The sequence below is a fragment of the Vespa crabro genome, chromosome 18 (assembly GCF_910589235.1).
Source record: "Vespa crabro chromosome 18, iyVesCrab1.2, whole genome shotgun sequence".
Lineage (NCBI taxonomy): Eukaryota > Metazoa > Arthropoda > Insecta > Hymenoptera > Vespidae > Vespa > Vespa crabro.
In genome coordinates, this window is record NC_060972.1 from 4,610,365 (window position 1) to 4,637,158 (window position 26,794).

A 26,794-nucleotide genomic window follows, 5' to 3' on the forward strand; every position below is an offset into this window, starting at 1 on the left:
CTCGAATGCAGTGTTATAAAAATTTACCGACGGTATAGCCAGATAGAGAGAGAGAGAGAGAGAGAGAAAGAGAAACAGGATAATTATTGGCTATACATTATGATGTAAATTACATAGTACATAGAATAAGACGATAATAACTGCGATCTAAATATTTACTGTACTGGTAAAGAAGCCCTTCTTCCGTTGTTAACAAAGAAAGTATGAATAAAGAATAAACACAGAAAGACATTCATAACTATGGAATGTGCATACGTACGTACTAATAATTTAGTATTTTAGTATTTCTTATCTTCAGTGAGAAGATGAAACATATTTCTTTTTCTTTTCTCGTTTTTTCCTTTTTTCTTTTTTCTTTCTTTTTTCTTTTTTTTTCTTCTTTTTTTTAAGGACAAACTCCATCGAGATTTTACAATCTTGTAAAGCAAAAGATTATCATATAAAATTGACTAAAAGATAAAACAAAATATTAATCGAAAGAATGCATACTCTTCCTTTGTCATTCGGCCTGTTAACTTACGTTGGTTTTTGGCGACCAACCAAATGGTCATCGAATTCTTTGAAATATTTCATTTATAACATTTATACGGCTCTCATGGTATTCTTGCTTTATACATTCGCATTCTGTGGATTCATGGATGCTCTGATTGATCATAACTTGGATAACTTACTCGAAAAGTTTTCACTCTTTATATCCGTAATAGGAGTGTGTATCAAAGTGACGAATATTTTAATCAATCGAAAGACTGTTATTTCAGTTGCAGATATGCTTCTTAAGGAGATATGCATTCCACGTGATTCTAAGGAGCTGGCGATTAAACAAAAGTTCGATAAAAATGCCAAGTGAGTACTAATTAAATGACAGATAGATATTATATTCGGATACTAGTAGTAAAGGTAAGCCGTATAGTCAGCATTTTATATATAAGCCGATTCGTTAATAACGCTTTTTAGAAAGTTACAAATTAATGTAAAACGTCATACCTTAGGATTATAACAATTTATTGCGAAATCTTGAACGAGACAACCGTCTTCTTCGCCACTGTCGCTCAATTTGGTAAATTCTTAGAAACTCGTACTTTACCACTTGCCAATTGGACACCATACGATCGTACCTCGAGTATCATGTTTTGGATGACTTTACTTCATCAATCCCTTGGTCTCATGGTGTGTGCCAATTCAAGCGTGGCGCACGAGACCATAATATCCGGACTGATGATACAAATTTGTGCTCAATTGGAAATACTCTGTTATCGGGCAAGAATATTGCCAACGTTTCTGCAAAAGATACAGAAAAATTATTCCTCTGAAGAGGATCTTAAAAAAGTCGAAAATAAAGTTATTGGTGAATTGGTCGAGTATCATCTTTACGTTTATAAGTAAAAAATTATTATAATTTCATCGAAAATAATGATATTCGTTGTTGATATATAGATATTTTTATACATTATTTGTATTTTTATTTTATATATAAAATATACATGAGAGAAATACGAATTATTATTTTGTTATATTTATCGGCATTCTTATTTGTTCGTTTCATTGTTATTATTGATATCGTTATAATCTTATGAACTCATCATTTTACATATTTATGTATAATACTTTTTCGCGCACTGTTACAAAGAAATTGTTTAATTTTAGATTTGCTAAAAAGGTCAACGATGTGTTCACCTTCATGATATTCATGCAATTTTCTATAAGCTCTACAGTACTCTGCATGAGCGTGTATAAATTATCAACAAAAGATGTGATAAGCCTTGATTTCCTTTGGACATTTTTTTATCTCGCGTGTATGCTCACGCAACTCTTTCTTTATTGTTGGTTTGGTAACGAAGTTACATTAAGGGTCGGTATTTCATTGGAAAAAGAAAAGAAAAACTACATTGTCTATTTATTTTTCATATGATTATTCCATTTTTTTTTCTCTTTTATTTTATTTTATTTTAATTTTCTAGAGTAAAAAAATTGGAGACGCATTTTATGAAATGGATTGGACGTCATTAAGAGGTAGAGTAATTAAAAGTCTTATTATAGTAATGGCACGAACAAAGAAAACTATCGAAATGAATAGTGGATATATAGTGAAACTCTCAGCAAAATCGTTTATGGTCGTAAGTAACAAAGGAAGAATTAACGGGCAACATATTATCCCTTTAATAATAGTACGCTTATTAATTTTATGATTTAATTTCAGATAATTAAGGTCTCATATTCCGCTTATAATGTTTTACAAACTTCGTCATAATATAATTCTTATATTTGCAAATATGTATATCATGTGACGGTGTAATTTAGTTCCATACCTTAAAACGTAGTCAATATTGTTAGTCCATTTTTCATTTCTAATAAGATCCACGAGAATAAGGAATAATAGTAATAATAATAATAATAATAACAATAACAATAATAATAGAAGAATTATAGTATAAATATGATATCAATGCAGAATTGATCGTTCGAGTTTTTACTCGAAACTCATCTATACGTATCGATGGCTAGATAGAATTACTTGTGCTTATAGAGGGAATATTTTTAATTATTTATGAAATAAAATATCGAGAAGGCAAAAATACGTTGAAAGTTTTTAATTACAGGCGGAAAACATGAAAGTCGTTAATGGCCAATAAATTATGCAACATTGATTTGTCCCTACGTCTGTCTCACTGTTTCTTGCAATATTCGATAGGATTTATTTTATTTCTAAAGCGAGAGAAATAACTCGAGCGTACGACAGAACGTACAGCAAGTTATAAAAAATTACTGACTGTATAGACGGAGATAATTACTGACTATACTTCGTAATGCAAACGATGTTTTAATGAACGGAAGAAAAGAAAAGACAGTTTTTATAAATTCTTTTGCATATCGTACATAAGTCTTACATTTAAATTTATTATCTTATTACAAGCTCTGCTTATAAATCCTTACAGTATTTTCTTTTCGAGAGGAAGAGAAATACGAAGGATAGATCATAAACCAGACAGATATTACAAAGAACATATTATAAGTCGTAAAAATGCATATTCTTCCTGTATCATTTGCATTGTTTACGTACGTTGGATATTGGCGACCAGTGAATTGGCCAAAAAATTCTTTCAAATCCTACCTTTATAATCTTTACACTCTATTCATGATATTCATCTTATGTTTATTCGCATTTTGTGAAATCGTCGATGCTTATGTCGATCATAATGTAAACACGTTCATTGAAAAGTTTACTCTTACGATATCGGTCATAGCAGTGTGTATTAAAGTTATAAATCTCACTTTGCGTCGGGAAAGTATTATTTCGTTGATCAATATGCTTCTGAAAGATGATTGTGTACCACGGAATTCGGGGGAACAAAAGATAAAGGAGAAATTCGACGAGAACGCTAAGTGAGTTATTTCTAAGTAGTACTTACTGATATATGGCCTGACTCGTATAAGTAGAAAGTATCGTCGATGCGATTCGACAAATGCGCTTCTCGTATGTCCCAGTAATAATAAATAATCTTTCGTTATATATATTTTATACTCACGAGAATTGTTGTCATAAAGAAATAATTCTTATTATTTTCTTTATTGACATTAGGAAGATCACGATTTATTGCGAATTTTTAAACGAGGCAACAGTAGTCTTCGCCATAATATCACAGATCGTAGACGCCGTAAAAGAACGTATCCTGCCATTTGCCAATTGGACTCCTTACGATCATTCCTCGGACATTATGTTTTGGATCTCTTTGATTCATCAGTCCGTAGCTCTTTTGGTGTGTGCAAACGCAAGTGTTGCTCATGAGACCATCATTTCCGGATTGATGTTACAAATTTGTGCACAATTGGAGATACTTGGTCATCGTGTAAAAATGTTGCCGATCTTACTGGAAATGGCAAGAAAGAATTGCGATTATATCGTTAATTGGACGAGAGAGGAGAAAAGGATCATTCGTGAATTAATCGAGTATCATCTTTACATATACAGGTAAACGATATCTTCAGAAAGTAAAATATTAAGAAAGAAAATAATGGGAAAAAATTTGAAGATATAATCCTTTCCATCTTCTAGTTTTGCGACTAAAGTCAACAAGGTTTTTACTACGATGATCATGCTACAGTTCTCTATAAGTTCGATTGTACTCTGTTTGACCGTTTATAGGATGTCCAAGACAGAAATCACTAGCTTTGAATTTTTATGGGCAGTTTTTTATCTTGCCTCTATGTTCATGCAAATCTTTCTCTATTGTTGGTTCGGCAACGAAGTGATATTAAAGGTCGATGTACACATAATATCTTTTATGTGGCATACAAAATTCTATACGTATAATTATTGTTCTATATTTCTTTTTTTTTTTTTTCTCTCTCTTTTTTTCCTTTTTTTTGTTAACAGAGCAAGCAAATCGGAGAGGTGTTTTATGAAATGGATTGGACATCATTAAGAACTGACATTATCAAAATTCTTCCTATCATAATGTCTCGAACAACAAAACCTATTGAAATGAGAAGTGGCTATGTGATAGTATTGTCAGCTCAATCGTTTACAAGTGTGAGTTAGTTTTTTTTTTTTTTTTTTTTGTTTTTTTTTCAAGACAGACATATTCTCTAATTCTTCATATCGTTCTTATATAACGTTTAAACAAATTGCAGATATTGAATACATCATACACAGCTTACAACGTTTTGCAAAAATCCTCATAATAATTGAAAAAGTTCAGTTAGAGCAATCAACGTTAGTAAAGGCAAAAGTATCGATATTTTTCTGTACACAAAAATGTACAAAAAATGTACAAAAAATAAGATATTAATTGTTTTACAGTCAACAATTATAAATCAACTTACTACGAGTATTATTTTTCAAAAAACGATCTCCCTTTTCCAACAATCATTTTGTTCTTTGCTTTATTTTCACGATTTTTTTTTTTTTGAAAAGTACTTCATTCTTGCTTTATAGGAATTGTTAATAATGAAAAATGGCAACATTCGCACATTTGCACAATATTTGTGAAAAGAATCCTTCACTATGTAATCATACAAATTCAGAGTGGAAAATATCTTTGCCTCTACAAAACGCTTAGGAATAATTAATAATGATAAATATAGAACATTGCAAAGTCATTGTTTTCGTCTAGGCAGGATTGTTTTATCGGTATGACAAAGTGTATGTAATTTTTCGAATTGATATTACAGTAATGATATACTTTCCATTTAGGGGAAGTAGAATAATATCGATCGTACGATTCATGGGAGAAGAAAAGTATGAATAAACTGACATGTAACGTCATATCAGTTTGTAAGAAAATTTCACAATATTCGTTCCTAAGACAGGAACGATCTAATTCAACGAAAGATATACCTGTTTTAGGCTGAATGCCTAATTCGTAGGTTCGCGTAGACGATGTTAGAGAACTAATATTTAAAAAAATCTATAAAATTATTAATTTATCAAAAAATGACGATTTTAGCGTCGACTTTAATGATTCTCAGTATCTGCGGATGCTGGAGACCACCATCCTGGTCATTCTCATATTACAAAAGTCTTGTATACAATTTATACAATATCTGTGTAATTTTTCTAGTATCGTCTTTATCCTTATCGCAAATCATTGGTATTGCCCTAAACATTTCGAGCGATCTTTCCGAAGAAATTTACATATCTTTGACGATCGCTGTATCTTGTTTAAAAATGTTAACTTTTAAATACAATCATAACGATGTCGTCAAGTTAATTAACGCTTTAGCAGAGGAACCATACAGGCCATCGGATAATGAAGAAATTCAAATTCAATTGCAATTTGAAAAATTAGCACGGTCGGTTCTAGAAATAATCGTACGATTTCTTGTAATATATGATTTTTCTTTCTACATTGGATATTATATTTAATTTGATTTCTATCAAAAGTACTTTGCTATTTCTTCTTTCCAGGTTCAACACAAACGGTTATACATCGTTAATTGGATTTTCGGTGAGCAGCTACGTATTTATGTCTTTACTTACAGACCTCAGGGAAAAACAATTAACTTTTCAAGTTTGGTTACCATTTGACAGCACGACACCTGTTATATATTACTTAACGTACACTCAACAAATGTTAGGTATGACATTAGCCGGCTTTCTTAACGTCGCCCTAGATTCTTTGATCTGTGGCATTTTTATACATATTTGTTGTCAAATCAAAATTTTGGAAAATCGTTTGATGAAAATCTCCAACGAACAGAAGGCACTTTTAAAATTATGTGTTCGTCATCATGAATGCATATACAAGTTAGTCCACATTAGAGATTTTATAAACAATTAATATGAAAATTAATTCTTACCCGCGGAACGTCACTTTTATAATTTTAATAAGAAATTAAGTAAGTCGCAAACGTATGAAATAAATAATTTCCTCATTGACGTATACAGATTCGCAGATAAAGTAAATAAAATATTTGGAGTTATAATGTTCATTCAGTTCTTCGGTAGCACAATGACAGTCTCTTTTACGTTATATCAATTGACAAAAATATCATCAACTTCTGTCGAATATGCAAAAATGTCGCTCTACATGTATTGCATGTTAATACAAATTTATCTCTACTGCTGGTACGGAAATTTAGTGACTTTAAAGGTCTGGTGAGAATTTAATATAATACATAAATATTATACATTAGTGCTTATATAGGAATAACCATATTCAAATGTGCTTGAGAAAAATATGTAAATCATTATGTATGAAATAATACTTAATACTTTTAATATTCAGAGCAAAGAAATTATCAACAAGATCTTTGAAATAAATTGGACGATACTTGACAATAGCATCAAGACTTCCTTATTGATTATGATGAATCGTACTATGAATCCGATCTCATTAGTCGTTATGAAAATTTTCTCTCTGAATCTCGATTCATTCATCAGCGTCAGTATTTGCATGGCAATATTAAAATATCATGATGTTAATTATTATATAATTTCATCGTTATCTCTTTTTTTCTTTTTTTTTTTTTTTGCTTTTTTTTGTTTCTTTCTTTCAGATAATTAAAACTGCCTATTCGGCTTATAATCTTTTACAACAAACGCAAGAATAACAGAAAGAAAAGATGTAGAAATGATGCAGAAAGGAATAAAAAATATTGCCTAAGTTTGTAGTTACAAATAATAGATCAACAATATTAATGCTAATAAATATCAAAAAGGTATAAAAGTATTATAAAAAGAAAAAAAAAATAAATAAATAAAAGAATAAATGATTTACTTGCAAGGAACCTGTCGTACGACTTCCCTATTTATCTGAAGACAATATCATTGAGAATTTTCTTGAAAAAAAAAAGAGTTGTACATTTCACGAATAGCTACCTTCGCAAAGTATTCCTTTCTATTATGTCGCTGCTACCATATGGCGCATACGAATAATTAATAATCAATAATGATAGAACCTAGAAAAGTCGTCGTTCTTTTCTGGAAGATAATTTACATACCATAACGTTATTTTAGAAATCGTATCTTTTCATAGTGGACATTATAATAATGACGTACTTCAATGATAAAGTATAGAATTACATTGAACGTATCATTTATGGGGAAGACAAAATACTCGTATCAATGAAATAGATAAGTGTTCTTTTAGTTCGTGAGAATATTTCATTCAGTGCATGCCGGAAACCGGGAAGTTAGACTTCATGAAAAATTGTTTATCGTAAAATGATCGAAGGATTTATAATACTCGTAGAAAAAGTAGACGATGCTAGAAAAGTGATATCTCAAAAAATAAATTGACCTTTTTTTCATTCGCATATAACTATGGCTGTATTTAAATCGATATTTATTATTCTCAGTATCTGCGGATGCTGGAGACCTTCATCTTGGTCGCTCTCCTTTTATAAATGCCTCATTTATAATTTATATACAATCTTCGTAGCTTTTTTAATATCATTTTTGTCTTTATTGGAAATTATTAGTATTGCTTTAAATGTAGACAAATCGAACAATGTTTCCGACGATATTTACATATTCTTGGCACAATTTGTATCTTGTTTTAAAATGTTTAGTCTTGTGGTCAATCGTAATAATATTGTTAATTTAATTTTTATTCTGGGACAAGAACCACACAAACCATTGAACGATGTGGAAGCGAACATTCAAATTAAGTTCGACAAATTGTCTAGGTCTGTAATATAAATTTTCAAATATACAAAAAAAAAATGTATATACTATTTAAACTGTTTATATGGCACATATAATGCAAATATCGAAACATTTGGATATTTTTTTTTCTCAGATTTAACACTCACAGTTACGCATCGTTGATCACATTATCAGTGAGCAGCTTTATATTTTTCTCATTGATGACAGACTTTAGAAAAAGACAATTAACTTTTCGAACTTGGTTTCCTTTTGACGATAACATGACCCCCCCCGTTGTATTTTATTTAACATACACTTACCAAATGATAGCAATGATATTAGCAGCAATGATTCACGTCGCTTTAGATACTCTGATCTGCGATCTTCTCATAAACATTTGCTGTCAGATTAGAATCTTGGAAAAACGCCTCACGAATATCACGAATGAACGAAAGGCCATTTTGAAGCTTTGCATTCGTCATCACGAATGTATATACGGGTAAATTTTTCTAGAGTGATTTTTCTGAATATAGTTACAAAAAAATGTCTACCGATTTTTCTTCTCTCTTTTTTTTTTTTTTTTTTTTTTTCTTTCGTTTAGGTTTGCTGCTGACGTAAATAGAACGTTTAAATTTGCAATCTTCGTCCAATTTCTTGCAAGTACATTGACAGTTTGTTTCACTCTGTTCCATATAACGAAAATATCAGCGAATAGTTTGGAATTTGTAAAAATGACATTTTTTATGTCTGGTATGTTAACGCAAGTGTTTCTCTACTGCTGGTACGGACATTTAGTCACTCTAAAGGTTTGGTAAATGAAATACTTATTATCTCTCGATTACGATTAAATTTAATTCTCGTGGAAATTAATTTAATTAATTAATCCCTCTACTTACGTATAAAATAATATTTCGTTTATTAAACAGAGCGAAGAAATTGTCTACCAAATGTTCGATACAAATTTGATGGAGCTAAGCAATGACATCAAGAAGAGCCTTTTGATTATGATGTATCGTACGACGAGGCCGATCGTTATTATCGTTATGAATCTGTTTCCTTTGAACATCGAATCGTTCCTGAGCGTCAGTATGTTTATCAATATGATATTAAAACGTGATAATAGGTCCATGTTTTATGATCATCTTCCTTTTCAGATACTTAAGACCGCATACACGGCATACAACTTCTTAGAACAAACTTAAGAAGAGTAAGTAGAAGAGACGTAGAAAAACAAAAAACTAATGTAAATTATTTGAACGTAGATATGATAAACTTATAATGTAATGATTGAAAATTACAAAAAAGATGAAAAAAGAAAAATAAAATAATTTACCTGCAGGAAAAGTCATCAGGTTTCCTGTTTTATTGTTTAAGGTAATACAACTATAATTGAAAATACAAATATGATTGAAAGATATGAATAATTTTAATTGTTACGTTTAGAATTTTGTTTTCTCGAAAACTGAATAGCTTATGTCGTCTTGGGAATTATTTTCAAACGTTGAACCGACAGAATAATCATTGATATACAGGTAAGCAGTGAAGACGTAAAAAATAACAAGAAAAATTCTAATCTTCTTTGATAAGTTTAGATTTCCATAAATAGCAACCATAGCAATTCACAGACTTAGCTATGTTATAATAATTTCATGTCAGAGAAAAAAATCAAAGCATTTTTACCCTACTATGTCGGGAATTCTACGCACAATCCATAGGAATAATTAATAATCAATAATGATAGAACATTGTAGACTCGTCGTACGTTTCTATCGAAGTAGAGAGGGGTTATTTACATAATAAAATACCATTTAAGAAAACGCATCTTTTCATAGTTGTTATTATAATAATAACATACTTCTATTTCAAAGTATTAAATTACTTTAACCGTATCATTCATATGAGAGAAAGAATAGTCGCATCAATAAAATAAATATTTAGTTTGTGAGAATATATCCTTCAGTGCACGTAGGAAGTTAGACTTTACGAAAAATTGTTCGTCACATAATGATCGAAGGATTATTATCCTCGTAGAAAGTTCAAGTAAACGATGCTAGAAAAGTGATATCTCAAAAAACAAATTGAGTGTTTTTCATTTGCATATAGCTATGGCTATATTAAAATCGATATTTATTATTCTCAGTATCTGCGGATGCTGGAGACCTTCATCTTGGTCGCACTCGTTTTTTAAATGCCTCGCTCATAATTTATACACATTCTTTATAGCTCTTCTAGTATCATCTCTGTCTTTATCGCAAATGATCGGTATTGCTTCAATCGCAATTGATTCGGGCGAAGTTTCCGATGATATTTACGTATTCTTGGCACATTTCGTATCTTGTTTTAAATTGTTATGTCTTGTGATCAATCGTAACAATATTGTTAAATTAATTGATACTCTGGGACAAGAACCGTATCGACCACTGGACGATATGGAAACGAACATTCAAACAAAGTTTGACAAATTGTCTCGGTTTGTAATATAATTGAAAAATGATTTGTATAATATATATATATATATATATATGTATTATTTAAATTATATTATATTATACATATATAATTTACATATCAAAGTATTTGAATATTTTTCTTTCTCAGGTTCAACATTCACAGTTATGTATCCTTGATTACATTCACGGTGAGCCACTTTTTATTCATGTCATTGATTACAGACTTTAGAAAAAGACAATTAACTTTTCGAGCTTGGTTGCCATTCGATGATAGCATGACCCCCGTTGTATTTTATTTAACTTACGCTCACCAAATGGTGGCACTGACATTAGGGGCAGTGATTCACGTCGCTCTAGATACTCTGATCAGCGATCTTCTCCTAAACATTTGCTGTCAGATTAGAATTTTGGAAAATCGCCTTACAAATATCACGAATGAACGAAAGGTCATTTTGAAACTTTGCATTCGTCATCACGAATGTATATACGGGTAAATTTTTCTAGAGTGACTTTTTTTAAATGTAGGTACGAAAAGAATATCTAACGAGTTTTCTTTTCTTTTTTTGTTTCATTCAGGTTTGCTGCTGACGTAAATAAAACGTTTAAATTTGCAATCTTTGTCCAATTTCTTGCAAGTACATTCACAGTCTGTTTTACTCTATTCCAAATAACAAAAATATCAGTTAATAGTTTGGAATTTTTAAAAATGACATTATTTATGTTTGGCATGTTAATCCAAGTGTATCTCTACTGCTGGTATGGGAATTTAGTCACTGTTAAGGTCTGGTAAAAGTAATACTTATTATCTCTCGATTACCATTAAGTTTAATTCTCATGGAAATTATACTTTTACTTGGTTATGAACATTCCTGGAAATTGATGGAATACACTTGAGTTAATGAAAATTTATTTTTCCTATCAAACACTATTTCATTTCTGTAGAAAATAATTCCCAAAAATTTTTTAAATAATCCCTCTACTTACGTATAAAATAATATTTCGTTTATTAAACAGAGCGAAGAAATTGTCTACCAAATGTTCGATACAGATTTGATGGAGCTGAACAATGACATCAAGAAGAGTCTTTTGATTATGATGCATCGTACGACGAGGCCGATCGTTATTATCGTTATGAATCTATTTCCTTTGAATATCGATTCGTTCGTGAGCGTCAGTATGTTTATCAATATGATATCAAAATGTGGTAATAGTTTCATGTTTTATGATTCTCTTCTTTTGCAGATAGTTAAGACCGCATACACGGCATACAATTTCTTGGAACAAACTTAAGAAGAATAAGTAGAAAGATGTAGAAAAAGAAACCAATGTAAATGATTTCAATTAGTGCTTAGGTATGATAGACTTATGATGTAAATATTAAAAATTGCAATAGAGATAAAAAGAGAAGAATAAAATAATATTACCTGCAAGAAAATTCATTGGGATTCCTGTTTTATCGCTTAAGGTAATAAAATTATATTTTCATGTAGAACTGGACAGCTTATAACATATTGTTTTCAAATGTTGAAACTAAAGGATAATTATTGAAATAAAAATAAGTAGAATATAAAGTGAGGAATTTTAATCTTCATAGAAAAGTTTTGCCTCTCGCGAATAGCTACCTTTGCAGAAGAAAGACTCAGCGATGTTATAATAATTTTATTGTCAAAGAGAAAAGAATCAAAGCATGTTTTCCCTCCTATGTCAGAAATTCCACGCACAGTGCATAGGAATAATTAATAATCAATAATGACGGAACATTGAAGGGTCGTCGTTCTTTTCTGCGAGGTAGAGAAGAACGATTTACATAATAAAATCTTTAAGAAATCGTATCTTTTCATAGTTGACATTATAATAATGGCATACTTCTGTTACAAAGTATAAAATTACGTTGATCGTATCATTTATAGGGGAGACACAATATATCAATAAAATAGAAAAGTGTTCTTTTAGTTCATGGGAATATGTATTCCTTTTTAGTGCACGTTGTGTTGCCAAGTAAATGGTTGGTAAAAAATGATCAAAGAATTTATAGTCTTTGTGAAAAGTTCAAGTAGACGATATTAAAAAAAAAAAAGAAAAAAAAAAAAAAAACAAGGGAAAGTTATATCTTAAAAAAAAATATCGCAAAAAATTTTATCGTTAATACGAAAAATGATGATTTTAGCATCGTCGTTTACGATTCTCAGCATCTGCGGATGCTGGAGACCTCCATCTTGGTCATTATCATTTTATAAACGTTTCGCGTATAATTTATACACGATCTTTATAGCTTTTCTAATATCTACTGTATCATTATCACAAGGCATCGGTATTGTTCTGAACGAAGGCGATTCGAATGATTCCTCCGATGACATTTATGTATTCTTCGCGATACTTATATCTTGTTTCAAAATGTTAAGTCTAATGATCAATCGCAATAAAATTGTTAATTTTGTTGGTACTTTAACACAAAAACCATACAAACCATCCGATGGTGTGGAAACAAGAATTCAAATCAAGTTTGACAATTGGTCGAGGTTAGCAATACAAATTATTTATAATATATTCAATGATTACGCATTTGTATTTTATTTAATTGGATTTAAAAAGAAGATTGTAATATTTCTTTTTTATAGATTGAACACACATTGTTACATTTTCTTACTTTTTTTATCAACCGTTAGTTTCATATCCTTGTCTGTAACTACAAATTTGGTAAGGAGAAAATTAACTTTTCGAGCTTGGTTGCCTTTTGATAATAACATGACAACCTTTATATTTTACTTAACATACTTTCATCAAATATCAGTACTTCTAATAGCACCAACACTTCACGTTGCTTTGGATTGTTTAATATTTGGTTTTCTAATACATATTTGTTGTCAAATCAAAATTTTGGAAAATCGTCTGATGAAGATCACAAACGAAAATAAGCCTGTTCTAAGGCTTTGTATCCGCCATCACGACTGTATATACAAGTTAGTCAATTACAATGGTTTGCGAAATTTTTATTTAACGTCATTCTTTTGATTATCAAATATGATTCACAGACGTTTACTCGCACATGACTGCTATAACATTAAAAATTAACATAATCTACAAATATTTTTAATAGATCTTTCTAAAGAAGAAAGACTTCTGTTTCAATCCGTGAAATAAAAAATCCGAATAAAATGAATAATTCTGCTTTTCTTTTATAGATTAGCCGATAAGGTGAATAAGATGTTCGAATTTACTATCTTCATTCAATTTTTCATCACCACATCGACAATATGTTTTACATTGTACCAATTAACAAAAGTTTCACCGATTTCCTTCGAGTGTGTAAAAATATTGATCTACATAATTTGCATATTAACACAAATATATCTCTATTGTTGGTACGGAAATTTAGTTGAAACGAAGGTCTGATTATAAGTTAAACATTTTTCAATGCATAAATACAATGAATATTTTCAAATTAGATGAAATTCTTATTTGTCGAAAATGAAATAATATCTTTTTTCAGAGCGAAGAAATTGCAACGATAATTTTCAATATAGATTGGATAACACTTAGCGATGACATCAGGAAAAATCTTTTGTTTATGATGAAACGTACGATGAAGCCAATCGCCTTCGTCGTCATAAGAATTCTTCCTGTCAATTTCGATTCTTTCGTCAAAGTTAGTATTCACATACCCCTATAATACCGGATATAATACCGGATCCATCCTATACTTCTACTATGATGTCACTATGTCTCTTATTTTAGGTACTTAAAACATCGTACTCGGCATATAATATTTTGCAGCAGACACAAGGAAAATAAAAAGAAACGTAATATCGAAAATGGGGAAAAGAATAAGTGTGCAAAAGAACCGTTTCGCAATGTAAATGTTGTAGGATAAAAAAAAAAAATATATATATATATATATATATATATATATATATAGGGAGAGAATAATAAAAGTTTTACCTGCAAGAGAGCTGCCGTTGTATTTCTTTCTTTTGTTACGTGACAATATCATACTGAGTAAAGTGCACTCTATCATTTGATAAATCCATCGATAATAAAAATTGCAAATGGCTGGAATTGTATGCATTAGGATAAACAGTAGTCTCTTCTTATGCGACTATTGCTTGAGGGGAAAAGAGGGACATATCTTTTCCTGAATAGTACTATAGGTAGAAGGACAGTATCACTTCGTATATCGTACGGAAAAATTCGTGACTTTTTAGCGAAATGTGAATTACGATTTTGTAAAACGAAATAATTCTTAATAAAACTTTTATTAAATTTTTCTTTAAATTTCTTTTTCTTTTCATTTCGACGATATCGGATCGTTGAATGAAAAAAGAACAAAGAGATAATTTAATAAATTCATAAAGAAAAAACAAAACAAATTATATAATTGCAAGATAATTATAACGTTAATAATGTGCATATTATCGTTGACTTTGAAAATTTTAATATTTTGTGGTATATGGAAGCCAAAATCATGGACAACGACTTGCAAAAAAATAATTTATGGTACATATACTTTTCTCGTGATATCGTTCGTACATTCCTTTCTATGGTCGCAAATGATTGACATGGTCACTGTCGACAATATGAATGACTTCATTGAAAGCTCTCACATGCTTTTGACAATGGTGATCGGTTTTTGTAAAGCAGTGAACATATTGATGGCACGAGAGAAGATAATAAAATTAATTGATGCTCTCACTGATGGAATATGTCTTTCTCTTGATTCCGAAGAGTCGAAGATTCAAGAGAAATATGATCGGACTATTCGGTGAGTTTAATACTTTTTGTAATACTACTTTAATATAATTATCTTTTCAATCTAAATTTGTTCTATTTCGTTTGAAAATGAATAATATGATATAACATTGATAAAAATAATAAGAAAATGAAAGAGAAGAGAACGGAAAGACAGATTTTCCTATCGATATTTCATCTGTGCAGGGCTAATACGCTTCATTATGCCATCATGATCGAGACGTCAGTTTTATCGAGCATTTTAAATTCCCTTTTAACTGACTTACGAGCGAAAACGTTGCCCTTTAGAGCCTGGATACCTTACGATTATTCTTCCTCAATCGTTTTTTACTTAACTTACTTTTATCAAATGATATCGATGACAGCCTGTTCTCTCTTTCACGTTGCAATAGATGCACTGTTCTGTGGATTTTTATTACAAATTTGTTGTCAAATAGATAAATTGAAGTGTCGATTGAAACGCTTAAACTGTGATGGTCTCGACGGTCTTCGAAAATGCATTCAACATCATTATCAAATTTATCGGTAAGTTTTCTTTTCTTTTCTTTTCTTTTCTTTTCTTTTCTTTGTTTATCGACAAGAGATTGTTTATTATTTGGAGAAAGTAAAGCCTACTTTCTACTTGCAATAATTTTCACTTGCTTCATCTTTATCTCTGTAGAATCGCTGAAAAAGTGAACGAAGCTTTTGTTATGACGATATTTTCTCAATTTTTCATCAGTTCAATAGTCCTTTGCTTGAGCATGTTCGAGCTACTTAAAAATGATCTACTGAGTACAGAATTTATGGCCCTGATAATATATTTGTCAACTTTATTAGTACAAATTTATATTTTTTGTTGGTACGGCAATGAAGTGAAATTAAAGGTTCGTTAATTGAGTAAGTGATACTAAATATGATATCGACTGAAATCGATCGAGTTCAAACTTAAGATTGTAAAGAATAAAGATCATTTTTCATTTGTTCTCAGAGTGTTCACATTGCCGTCGCATTTGCCGAGTCAAATTGGATGTCGTTAGATAATAGTTCGCAAAAAATGATTCTAATAATGATGCAACGTGCAGCAAATCCCATCGAATTTGTTAGTGGATATTTTATTACCGTAAATCTCGATACCTTCGTGAACGTAAGTATGATTCTGTGTACGATTAATACAACTTTTTATTAAACTCGAACAATTGTTTAATTACAGTTGATCAAAACCTCCTATTCGGCATATAATGTTCTTCAAAAAGCGCAATGAAAAAGGCGAATATTCGAAAACTTAAAAACTACTTACGTGTATGTATATAGACATATGAGATCCTCGCAGGTATCAAACAAAATTTCAATCTAGTTTTTTAATTGTCGTTAATTATTAATAACGTCAAATAATGTTATTATACATATACAAATAACAATGTAAAAATTATCGTTTTATTAATTCAATTTCTTCTTTTTAAAATAACTACTAAAAACTACTTTTTACTCGGTTTACAATCTACTCGAACAGAGCAAAGATCAATGAAGAAGATTGAAAGAGTTAAACGATCGTAAATTTGCCAAACGGACTGTATACTCAGCACTATATTCACCTGATTATTTTAACGAAACAATATAGAGAACGTAACAAGAAAAAAAAAAAAAAAAAAGAAAAAGCGATTGAATCTTCAAATATTTATACAGTCTTTCAAGGATCTTGAAATTTGGCCAATTTTTTAATAGTAGTATCGTTATACAATGATAAAGGCGTATATATGTATGTAAATAGCAGTGGTAAAAGATAAACGTGGCCAATGGTCAGACAATAAATTCGAATTTTGAGCGTCGTTTTTAAATTTCAATAGATCAATTTACAATAACAATTATGTTTTCTTCTAATCTTCGTTATTTACTCTATTCAACGAATGCGAGATATAATTTTAAACACTCGAGATATTTTCGAAATAAAATAAAAAAAGTGAATCAACGAGGAGAGAGAATGCAAAGAAAAGATTCGATAAGTTTGATCTTGTCGGAAAGGTGAGAGAATGAGAAATTTTCGTGTGGACGTTGTAAGAGCAGAAAATAAACGTCGGGGCCCCACCCCCAACGTAAGTTTTCGTGACGGGCCATTTTTGGGGCTCCCCCACCAATCAGATCTAACGTATTCGTATCCTTCCGTTCGTAATTTTCGAGGGCTAGCTTTCCCGGTTCTCTCAGACGCTCAACTCGTGCCGTTCAGCTCGCTCGAGTTAGGTAAGTTCCTGCTGTAAGTTCGTCAACTCGAATTGAAGAGATGTCATCGACGAAGAAAATCATCTTCTTCTCCTCCTTCTTCTTCTTCATCTTCTATTTCTTCTTCTTCTTCTTCTTCCACGTTCTTCATCAACATTGGTCGTCCAAGTGTATCCCTTCTGTTTTCATATTCCGTTTCACTATCACGTATCTATCTTCTTCTTTATCGATGATGAACGCGAGTGCCGAGAAAAAAAGGATATACGTGAGAAGGAGCCTTGTCTGTCTGGTCTCCTGTAAATAAAAACAAAAACAAAGATATGAAAAAATTCGTGACTTGGAAGAAGATTCAAGTACCACAAGGCGACTAACGAGAGAAAAATAATAAAACAAAAAAAAGAAAAAGAAAAGAACAAAAAAATGAGAGAGAGAATGACTACGCTTAAGCTTGCAGTAGCTTTTGTGTTTTTCTTTTATTTTTTTTTTTTTTTTTTTTTGGGGAAAAGACACTTAACAAGAACGCGTTGCTATCGAGGATGCTTGTAAGTAGAATTAACTAATCTTGCCCAGCCAATTGACTTTGATAACTCGTCCGAATTGATAGAAAGAGGGATTAGAAGAGAGATTAAAAGTTTTTATCTATCTATTAAAAGAAAATGTAAAAATAAAACGTTTTTAAGACTTGAATTATGTGAAAAGGATATTATCAAAGGGATAGATATCCAGGAGTGGATAAAATTTTGTGATTCACACTTTGCGACGAAAATAAATCGGGTTGCTAGCATTCGATGGTTCCGCTTGCATGCTATTTTCAACCGCTCTCTCCGGAAACTCTGTCTCTCCCTTTCTTTCTCTCTCTTTCTTCCTCTTGATTATCAAGGAGAAGAAAAATCTTTTTAAGATCTTGAAAATCTCGACGAGCGAATATTTTTTAATAAACGCGATTATCCTTGCATGCTAAGCTTTTCGATGTATTTGAGTTCGATTGACCATCTATCTCTTTCTTCTTTTTCTTTTTATTTGCATAGCAAACGCCACGAAGCCTCCGAATTATCTCACAGGACGTCTAATATTTGCTTTAGGAGGAACTCCGATATCTTCATGAGATCCTTTAACACCGCTGCCAAATATCGTTAAAAAAAAAAGAAAAAAAAAAAAAAAAGAAAAAAAAAGAAAAAAAAGAAAAAAAATGCTGCTACACTAACGAACGAGAATTTGCTTTTGGACGTGTAACATAACGTGCAATATGTCGTAAGTAGTATTTCTAATATCGTCTAACGATATGTTTTATCGATCTAACGCATAATGCTTAAATAACAATAAACATGTTACCATTTATTTATTTTAACAATCCTGTGCGCATGTGCATATTGCCAACATCTAGCAATAATAATAATTGTCGAGATAGAAGTAACAACGATTGGATGGAGAACGATGCTTGGAAATATTCACGAAAAAGATTTTCTAATTCCAGACTCTTAGGAGGATCTTTATAAATAAACGCGAATGGCAGAACAACTCGTCCGTGAGAACTCGCGTTCTCAAGAAAGCTAGGTTTCATCTCTCGCGTTAAAAATGGTTCGAGGATTCGAAACACTCGGCATATTTCGCAAGTGTCATTTTGACATATTCGATCAGGTGCTCGTTAGATATTCCAGAGGAGTAATATTAATAATTTTCTCTAGCATACGGGCAACTTAGAGATGGTCTTAGAAATGGCTTCTTAATGAATCATTCAGTTTTAACTTTATTCGCTTTGCCAGAAAATTTACTAAGTCGATTGAACGTCGTTGGTCATCAATGATCAATTGAGAGACGAGACTAATCGTTGTTGATTTTTATATTATTCGAATAGAAATAAAATGCATAGCGCGCATGCCCCCATTTATAACTTTTGTTATACGAATAATAAGAAGAATTGATATTGCTGAGAAAAATGAAAGTAATAGGGAATAGGAAAAGAAATATTCAAAATATAAGATTATTAAGTATCGCGATTATTCGCAGGATTCTTGCTAAAAGCTTCGTAAAAGCTATTAATAAGCGTCAGTTAGATCGAATGTCGGTCGTCGGTGGGAAGCCAAGTAAAGCTCGTTCTTCTGGCTTACATTCTGCTAGTTTTGCCCTCTTCTCGTCGCGCCATCGACGTCGTTTCACGTGTATTTATAGAATCCGGCTGTAGATGCTATTTCCGTGGACACCCTGACGTGCTCTTTTCCGTGCACGCGAACGCACACAATCGGACACATATTACACAGCTAAAAATTATGTCTTGCAATAAGGCGTTCTTTCGAAAGCTCCTCGAAATGTGGAAACCTCGAAAGACTTGAAATTCGATAACATTGTTTTGCAATATGTCAACTTTGTCACGCGTCACGTAAGAATTTTTCTTTCGTTATTTGTTTCATTACTTTTGCTCGTTGATCGTTTTATTCACACGAAACAAATCCATCTTGTCTTTATGATGATCGTCTTTAATGTTACTTTTGTTCGAACGATAAAGAATGCTCGCCAAATGTGATTTTAATTAGGAACGCAAATCATTTGCATACTAAAACGAAATAATTTGGAAACTAATTAACATGGATTTATCATCGTCACCCGTCCACTCAAAGATCGTTCGAGAGAGAATAAAAAACTCCTTTGTCCTTAACTAAACCTTAACGATTTTTGCAGAAGACTTGATCGTTTCGTGAAGAAAGTCGGAAGGAAAAGGTCGCCACCATGGACGCGATCAAGAAGAAAATGCAAGCGATGAAGCTTGAGAAGGACAATGCGCAGGACAAAGCCGATACCTGCGAAGCGCAGGCAAAGGAGGCGAATATGCGCGCGGATAAGGTCCTAGAGGAGGTCGCGGAACTTACGAAAAAACTCGCTCAGGTCGAAGGTGATCTCGAAGCTAACAAACAAAATCTCGAGCAGGCCAATAAGGATCTCGAGGAACGTGAAAAGTCCCTTACCAACGTAAGTGTTTTTCATTAATCAACAAATATGTTTTTATTCGTTATAAAACTTTCTTGTTTTCGATCCTGCGATTAAACAGCGATGTTACATGTGATCTTACAGTGATATTACAGTGATCTTACATGTAAATATTTTAAAGATCAAGTTCGAAAAACGTGTGTAGATCGAATCACAAAAATTCGTGTCCTTGGTCTCATTCATTTTGGATTCGGTCCAACCGATATCTCCTCTCGAACGTAAACAAAACAGATTGGTTTAGTTAAAAAAAGCTCAAGAGAAACTATTTTTTGTATGTCATTCACGTACGACGATCGTATTGTGTTCAGGCCGAATCCGAGGTCGCCGCTCTTAATAGAAAAGTCCAGCTGATTGAAGAGGATCTAGAAAGATCCGAGGAACGTCTCAACACTGCGACTGCCAAACTCGCTGAAGCGTCTCAAGCTGCTGATGAATCTAGCCGGTAAAGAGAGACTTTTAAATTTCTCTAAAATTTCTTACTATACTTATTTATTTTGTTTATTTTTTATTTTCTCTTTATTTTTCAAATAAGACAAGAGAAATATCGCTTTCCAGGTAAATCGATTCAATAGAACTCGCGTAACTTTCATAAAACAAATAATATTTCTTATTTTCTTTATTTTTATCACTTTTTCATTGCAATTTCGCAGTATGTGCAAAGTATTGGAGAACCGTGCACAACAGGATGAGGAAAGGATGGATCAGCTGACGAATCAGCTTAAGGAGGCTCGTCTCCTAGCTGAGGATGCTGATGGAAAATCAGACGAAGTTTCACGCAAGCTGGCCTTCGTTGAAGACGAGTTAGAAGTCGCTGAGGATCGTGTCAAATCTGGCGAAGCGTAAGTACATCTTCTTAGAAAATTATCCTCTAGGATAATTTTAACCAATAGATTAGATCGTTTAATATTTCATATATTTCATTGTTATTTTATTGACAGGTTAATTTAATTGTCAGGAAAATGAGGCTTTTCTTAACAATAAAATCAATATTATTTTTTCACATATTTTAGAAAGATCATGGAATTAGAAGAAGAATTGAAAGTCGTCGGAAACAGTTTGAAATCTTTGGAAGTATCCGAAGAGAAGGTAATTTTTTCAACATCGTCCCTTAAATTATGTTCTATTTTTTTTTCTATTGTTTTATTATTGATCTGATTTTCGTTAGGCTAATCAACGAGTCGAAGAATTCAAACGTCAATTGAAAACGTTGACTGTTAAACTAAAGGAAGCAGAAGCTCGAGCAGAATTCGCTGAGAAGACAGTGAAGAAACTCCAGAAGGAGGTTGACAGGCTTGAGGGTAAGTTCGACGTACTCGAGCGAGTATAATTTTCTTAAGGGTAACAAATTTCTTTCTATGAAAAATGAAACGTTTGGCACGTTCTCAGAGAGTTTCGTGTTCGAAACGCAAACTCCCTTGGATTTACGTGACATAATTTGGCAAATTGTCAATGAGTGCTCTAAGAGTTACCAAACAAATCAAATAAGTCTGGTAGATCTATTAGCTAATGTAAACAACGTAATGTATGATGTAATCGGATAATTTTTTACTATTAACCATTTTCATTCGCTCGTTTCCAACTATACAAGACTTTTGATATCTACAATAAATTCGCAATTGTTTCATGATAAACAGTGATTCCTATAGAAAGACTTATAAAAGAGTAATAATTTTTTTAAAGCTTTTTTATTCGTCTCACTCTGCTTTAGAGTCATAATTGACTATTTCAAAATCATATTTTTGTATTATATGAGCTTTGTTCATAAAATAATACGATGAATCATACCTCGAATTGATTGTATTTGCTCAAGAAATATGTGGTAATATACTTTTATCGTTCGGCGATTAAAATAAATAATAAGATTTTTCAAGCAGGAAACTAAAAAGAAGAAATATGAACAATCATTTAACGATCTATTTCACGAAACTTTGAATGCAAATTGATTTGTTTTATTGCAGACGTGTTATATCACGAGAAGGACAAACGCAAAACAGTTTGCGAAGAATTGGACAAGACGTTCGCTGAGCTTTCTGGCTACTAAAAGCAAAAAAAAATCTCACACTCGCTATATATATTTATCTCTCTCTCTAAATTTACTCACTACCCCTTTACTCTATTCAATTCCTTCAAGTGTCCTTCATACGTTCGTGAATAAGAATATTTGTCGCTTTTTTTGCAATGTTTTTCCTTTTTTCCGAAATTGGACAGGATCGTTTTGATTTTTAACGATTGTAGATAATTTTTTTTTCTCTTTCCATATAATTTTTCTCTAATCATTCGTGTCCGATTTTGGAAAGTTTTGCTTGGTTTTCATGCAGCTTTGAAGCAGCTGAAAAGAGAGGAATGTCCCTCTCTTTTCTCTTTTTTCTCGTTCATTTTTTTAATTTACGTTCAGCATCATATTTTAATTAATACATACTGACGCGCATAAAACTACATACACAATTGACAGCTTGATAAGAATATAAAAAAAAAAAGCTTAACAACTTCACCCGAGGGTGGATCATCGTAGTTCAGGTACTTTTACCACCAGCTCTTGCTATATTGTGCCCTTTTTTTTAAGTGTTTGTATCGTTCTCGTACCACATCAATATATACATTTAAATAATCTCCATACAGGAAATAAATATATATTTATTATTTATAAAATATTGCTATGATATATATATATATATATATATATATATATATATATATATATATATATTTCGTATGGGTAGATATCGGCATCCTGACTAAAATAAAAAATTATATTTCTTTTCTTTCTAATCCTAATCGCTAACACCGACTAAATAAATTCGATAGTACACCCAAGCTTTCGCTCAAGCTCGATTTTTTGACATACTTACTTATTTTTCGACTCAAGTCTATTATCGTCTGAGAAAAAAAACATATCATAATGATTTGAATGTTCTTTTTATATTTTGAAACGACGACGTGTAGTAGTAGATCGTTACTATAGTTAGTTAACTAGCAAAATTTTATTAAAACAAATGATATTCGTCGTTGATTATTTTAAAGAAATATTTTACCCAGGTATGGTAAAAAGTAGAGGTAATATCGGTACTACTTACAAAATTAGTAAATGCTATCTTAATGGAAAAAAAAAAGGATAGTCTGCGGTAGTTTAATCGATGATCTTAGAATAATTTGTTTACTTCATAAAATCATAACACTAACGTGATCATTCTTAATTTTCAGACGAGCTTGGTATCAACAAGGACAGATACAAGTCACTCGCCGACGAAATGGACTCCACGTTCGCCGAATTGGCAGGATATTAGATCGATTTTCATATTTATTATGCTTCGGCTAATTTCTTTCATCGATTCTGCCCTTTTTTTTTTCTCTCTCGTTAAAGGCAACGATTCTCTCGTCTCGAGGAACTTCGAATTTTTCGTGAAAAGAAAAAAAGAATGGGTGAAAGATCTATCGCAATTATGATCAATATCAATTAGCGATCATCCACGCGTCCATATTCATTTCTTTACGTTAATCGTGACGGACAGCTAATTAAGTTTTATTCTGTTAAACTGTTATACGAAGAGTATCATGTAATAAGCAACTGTAATGCAACGATCATGTTAATAAACTACCGTAATAAGACATGGTAGCGATTCCGTATTGGGGGAGAAGAAAAAAAAAAGTTAACGCTCTCTTAAACTTCGAAATGAATAATTTAACATATTATTTAATAGAAGAGAAAAAGAAAGAACAAGAAAAGCAGTGTTGTGCCAAAACATCGAATTATCGAACGGTAAGTATCATTTCATGTAACACTTGTGTAATATATTATTTTACATATACTACAAAGGAATAAAATTTTTGTAAGGCAATTATATATAAGACCTTTATTATATTTTCTATTATATTTAGAGTAAACAATATACACAGAATGAGACGTGCGTTCATCGAATGGCATATTATAAACTGCAATGATGCCTTGTACTGTGTCTTTGAAAGTGACGAATCGTCCCTTTCATTTCAAGAGACAATTCTCGTTCTCTTATAAACTACTATTTACAATATTATGCGTGTTATAGTTTTGTTCTATACTTAACATATTATGCATTCGATGAGTGTTTACAAAGTAATGGTATTATGAAACAGATAATCGTGTAATTAACATTTTAGAAAGAGAATACCGTAATGATCGCTGTTGTATTTATTCGAGAAAATCATACAATCATATATCTAATACTTATTGAAATTTTTAATTAAGAAAAAAAAAAAAAAAAAAAAGAAAAAAGGAAAAAAAAGAGAAACGAAAAAATAGAAGAAGATAAGAAATACATACATCACACGTACTTCATCAATCAAATAAATAAACTAAATTTAGTAAATGTACGATGTAAGAGTTATTAAAAATTGGAAATTTTAAGAAAAGTTGCAGGTGTCTTTGCGAGAAAAAATCGATCGATTATTAACTAATAAGGCGTAATATTATATTATACGATATCGACACGCAAAATCTGACAACATACAATACTTAATACAATAGAGAATTATCTAGTTATATTTATCACTTTATGAACTGAATAATATCAACGATTGTTGAGAAGAAGGAAAAAAAAAAAGAGAGAGAGAAACAAAAAGGACACCATTAGTTAACATTCACATGGAAAATCATGCGTTTCTAAATGCTTTATCTGGTGACATTTGAAAAGACTTTTTCGAATATATAGATTGAATAATCATAACTACATCGCTTTTATGCGAAAAAGAAATCGATATATAATCTATTTCTTATGAAATGACACACTGTAAAACTATACATGGTATCTTAATTTATGTATTATCATTTATATACACTCTTTTATTTATTATTTATCAATATCAAAACGTTAAACTTTTTCTATTTGGTGTATCAATTGCACACAACATCATGACTGTTTCAATGATATTTGAAAAGTGCGTTTATGTAATTACAATATTTTTGAGACTATATATATATATATATATATATACGATCTCATTTCGTTCGTTATCCTAAATATTTATCGAAAATCGCAAAATTCCTTGCAAATTCCATATGTAATAATAAATTTACTAAGGACAGATATTACTAATACTGAAGTAGTAATATCGAGATCTTGAACACAACAGTTCATAATGGATCAACATATTTACAAGAAATATTCTAATTGTAAAATGTAAGTATAAGTGTATTGCAAAAATAGAATTTAACTCCATGTCTATTTATATATGAAAATTATGAATGTGTAAATATAACAAATCAAAATTTCAACAGATTAAATTCAGTTCATTATTTAGCACCTTTATATATATAGGAAAAAAAAAAAAAAAAAAAAAAAAAAAAAATAAGCATTGTTATTTCTTCCCCTACTATTTATAAGACGAAGTGCACTATCGGGCGATAATAATAAAGAGAAATTATTAAATTTTCATTTTGCAATAACACTCTTATACAACATTATTAATTTTCTATATGAATAAATACAAGATTCTATCTTACAAACTACTTATTCTAGACAGCTTTTCAGGGGAGATTACATAGCAAAGAAAAAAATCTACAAATTCTTTCAGATAAATCATAAAATTAATCAAGAATTGATTATTTTTATTATTTAAAATCCAAATGTTCGTTCAAAAATTATTTAAATAAATGCACATTTTAAAGATTATCATGTAAGACTCCCCAGAAAAACGTTTCACGTAAATTCATCGAATGATAAATGAGATATGAGATAAAATTAATTTCATTCCAGCTCGAATAAAATAATGATGATAAAAAAGTGCCTTAAAAAAGAAAAAAGAAATTATGCTCTATAGTTAACGCCATGCTGTTTTTCTTATAAATAACAACTATATTAAAAAAAAAAAAAAAAAGAAAAAAAGAAAAAAAGAAATAACAAAAATAATAATAATAAAAAAAAAAAAAAAAAAATAGTAAAATTAAAAAATATAAAACCAATAAACACCTTCTCCTATCAGTATTTTGATACATTGTGTATTATCGCAAATACGTAATATCTATATATATTTACAGTCTCTATTAAGTTATCATAAATAAAACCTTCAAGAAATGTTTATTAATCAGTACATAAACACGTATATCATATAAAATAATAATTCGTTCATTTCACCGTTGTTAGTTAACAACAAGGTGGAGAAGGTGGAATAATAGTTCGCTTACGTGTTTCAGCAAACAAATATATCATTTTCATTTAGATAACAAAGTAAAAATATTAACTACATGTTGCGTTTTGGAGTTTTCATTATCTTCTTGATATTCTATTATGTAACTGATGGAATAACTTTCGTGCATCCTTAATCAATTTCTATCAATTAAAAGATCGTAATGTACTTAAAA

At 30.8% G+C, this 26,794-nt stretch overlaps 6 protein-coding genes across 6 annotated transcripts; all 6 read left to right on the forward strand.

Moving 5' to 3' along the window:
- The first annotated feature begins 369 nt into the window (after positions 1-369).
- LOC124430281 (odorant receptor Or1-like) lies at positions 370-2,298 on the forward strand. The gene is made up of 5 exons (XM_046976594.1): positions 370-843; positions 990-1,379; positions 1,645-1,849; positions 1,959-2,114; positions 2,198-2,298. The coding sequence occupies exons 1-5, from the start codon at positions 482-484 to the stop codon at positions 2,246-2,248; spliced, it is 1,164 nt and encodes a 387-aa protein (XP_046832550.1). The 5' UTR covers positions 370-481; the 3' UTR covers positions 2,249-2,298.
- Positions 2,299-3,133: 835 nt separating this feature from the next.
- Positions 3,134-4,738, forward strand: LOC124430464 (odorant receptor Or1-like). Its single transcript, XM_046977056.1, has 5 exons — positions 3,134-3,381; positions 3,578-3,967; positions 4,052-4,262; positions 4,373-4,528; positions 4,630-4,738. Exons 1-5 carry the CDS (start codon positions 3,134-3,136, stop codon positions 4,678-4,680), a joined length of 1,056 nt encoding a protein of 351 aa, XP_046833012.1. The 3' UTR covers positions 4,681-4,738.
- Positions 4,739-5,431: 693 nt separating this feature from the next.
- Positions 5,432-6,278, forward strand: LOC124430466. The gene is made up of 3 exons (XM_046977057.1): positions 5,432-5,516; positions 5,559-5,790; positions 5,906-6,278. Exons 1-3 carry the CDS (start codon positions 5,432-5,434, stop codon positions 6,276-6,278), a joined length of 690 nt encoding a protein of 229 aa, XP_046833013.1.
- A 110-nt stretch (positions 6,279-6,388) lies between these two features.
- On the forward strand, positions 6,389-14,375 carry LOC124430467. Its single transcript, XM_046977058.1, has 11 exons — positions 6,389-6,590; positions 9,013-9,168; positions 9,241-9,283; positions 10,310-10,556; positions 10,685-11,026; positions 11,113-11,317; positions 12,704-12,755; positions 12,809-13,055; positions 13,701-13,923; positions 14,027-14,182; positions 14,272-14,375. Exons 1-11 carry the CDS (start codon positions 6,423-6,425, stop codon positions 14,326-14,328), a joined length of 1,896 nt encoding a protein of 631 aa, XP_046833014.1. The 5' UTR covers positions 6,389-6,422; the 3' UTR covers positions 14,329-14,375.
- An 896-nt stretch (positions 14,376-15,271) lies between these two features.
- Positions 15,272-16,570, forward strand: LOC124430277 (odorant receptor Or1-like). The gene is made up of 4 exons (XM_046976584.1): positions 15,272-15,807; positions 15,944-16,148; positions 16,253-16,408; positions 16,475-16,570. Exons 1-4 carry the CDS (start codon positions 15,413-15,415, stop codon positions 16,523-16,525), a joined length of 807 nt encoding a protein of 268 aa, XP_046832540.1. The 5' UTR covers positions 15,272-15,412; the 3' UTR covers positions 16,526-16,570.
- Positions 16,571-17,369: 799 nt separating this feature from the next.
- LOC124430276 (tropomyosin-1) lies at positions 17,370-24,066 on the forward strand. Its single transcript, XM_046976583.1, has 7 exons — positions 17,370-17,499; positions 20,155-20,442; positions 20,769-20,902; positions 21,111-21,299; positions 21,471-21,546; positions 21,626-21,758; positions 23,662-24,066. The coding sequence occupies exons 2-7, from the start codon at positions 20,203-20,205 to the stop codon at positions 23,742-23,744; spliced, it is 855 nt and encodes a 284-aa protein (XP_046832539.1). The 5' UTR covers positions 17,370-17,499; positions 20,155-20,202; the 3' UTR covers positions 23,745-24,066.
- Positions 24,067-26,794: the final 2,728 nt, after the last annotated feature.

What these genes read in the sequence shown, in the direction of transcription:
- LOC124430464 (XM_046977056.1), top strand. Translation starts at nt 3,134, where the DNA reads ATGATATTCATCTTATGTTTATTCGCATTTTGTGAAATCGTCGATGCT. An exon ending in AAATTCGACGAGAACGCTAA is followed by an intron (nt 3,382 to 3,577) that starts GTGAGTTATTTC and finishes TATTGACATTAG; the next exon opens with GAAGATCACGATTTATTGCG. An exon ending in TATCATCTTTACATATACAG is followed by an intron (nt 3,968 to 4,051) that starts GTAAACGATATC and finishes TCCATCTTCTAG; the next exon opens with TTTTGCGACTAAAGTCAACA.
- LOC124430467 (XM_046977058.1), top strand. Translation starts at nt 6,423, where the DNA reads ATGTTCATTCAGTTCTTCGGTAGCACAATGACAGTCTCTTTTACGTTA. An exon ending in AAGTTTGACAATTGGTCGAG is followed by an intron (nt 13,056 to 13,700) that starts GTTAGCAATACA and finishes AAAATGAATAAT; the next exon opens with TCTGCTTTTCTTTTATAGAT. An exon ending in GAAATTTAGTTGAAACGAAG is followed by an intron (nt 13,924 to 14,026) that starts GTCTGATTATAA and finishes ATCTTTTTTCAG; the next exon opens with AGCGAAGAAATTGCAACGAT.
- LOC124430277 (XM_046976584.1), top strand. Translation starts at nt 15,413, where the DNA reads ATGAAAGAGAAGAGAACGGAAAGACAGATTTTCCTATCGATATTTCAT. An exon ending in CATCATTATCAAATTTATCG is followed by an intron (nt 15,808 to 15,943) that starts GTAAGTTTTCTT and finishes TTATCTCTGTAG; the next exon opens with AATCGCTGAAAAAGTGAACG. An exon ending in ATCTCGATACCTTCGTGAAC is followed by an intron (nt 16,409 to 16,474) that starts GTAAGTATGATT and finishes GTTTAATTACAG; the next exon opens with TTGATCAAAACCTCCTATTC.
- LOC124430466 (XM_046977057.1), top strand. Translation starts at nt 5,432, where the DNA reads ATGACGATTTTAGCGTCGACTTTAATGATTCTCAGTATCTGCGGATGC. An exon ending in GTCATTCTCATATTACAAAA is followed by an intron (nt 5,517 to 5,558) that starts GTCTTGTATACA and finishes TAATTTTTCTAG; the next exon opens with TATCGTCTTTATCCTTATCG. An exon ending in CAATTTGAAAAATTAGCACG is followed by an intron (nt 5,791 to 5,905) that starts GTCGGTTCTAGA and finishes TCTTCTTTCCAG; the next exon opens with GTTCAACACAAACGGTTATA.
- LOC124430281 (XM_046976594.1), top strand. Translation starts at nt 482, where the DNA reads ATGCATACTCTTCCTTTGTCATTCGGCCTGTTAACTTACGTTGGTTTT. An exon ending in AAGTTCGATAAAAATGCCAA is followed by an intron (nt 844 to 989) that starts GTGAGTACTAAT and finishes GTCATACCTTAG; the next exon opens with GATTATAACAATTTATTGCG. An exon ending in GTAACGAAGTTACATTAAGG is followed by an intron (nt 1,850 to 1,958) that starts GTCGGTATTTCA and finishes TTAATTTTCTAG; the next exon opens with AGTAAAAAAATTGGAGACGC.
- LOC124430276 (XM_046976583.1), top strand. Translation starts at nt 20,203, where the DNA reads ATGGACGCGATCAAGAAGAAAATGCAAGCGATGAAGCTTGAGAAGGAC. An exon ending in GTGAAAAGTCCCTTACCAAC is followed by an intron (nt 20,443 to 20,768) that starts GTAAGTGTTTTT and finishes TATTGTGTTCAG; the next exon opens with GCCGAATCCGAGGTCGCCGC. An exon ending in TGGAAGTATCCGAAGAGAAG is followed by an intron (nt 21,547 to 21,625) that starts GTAATTTTTTCA and finishes GATTTTCGTTAG; the next exon opens with GCTAATCAACGAGTCGAAGA.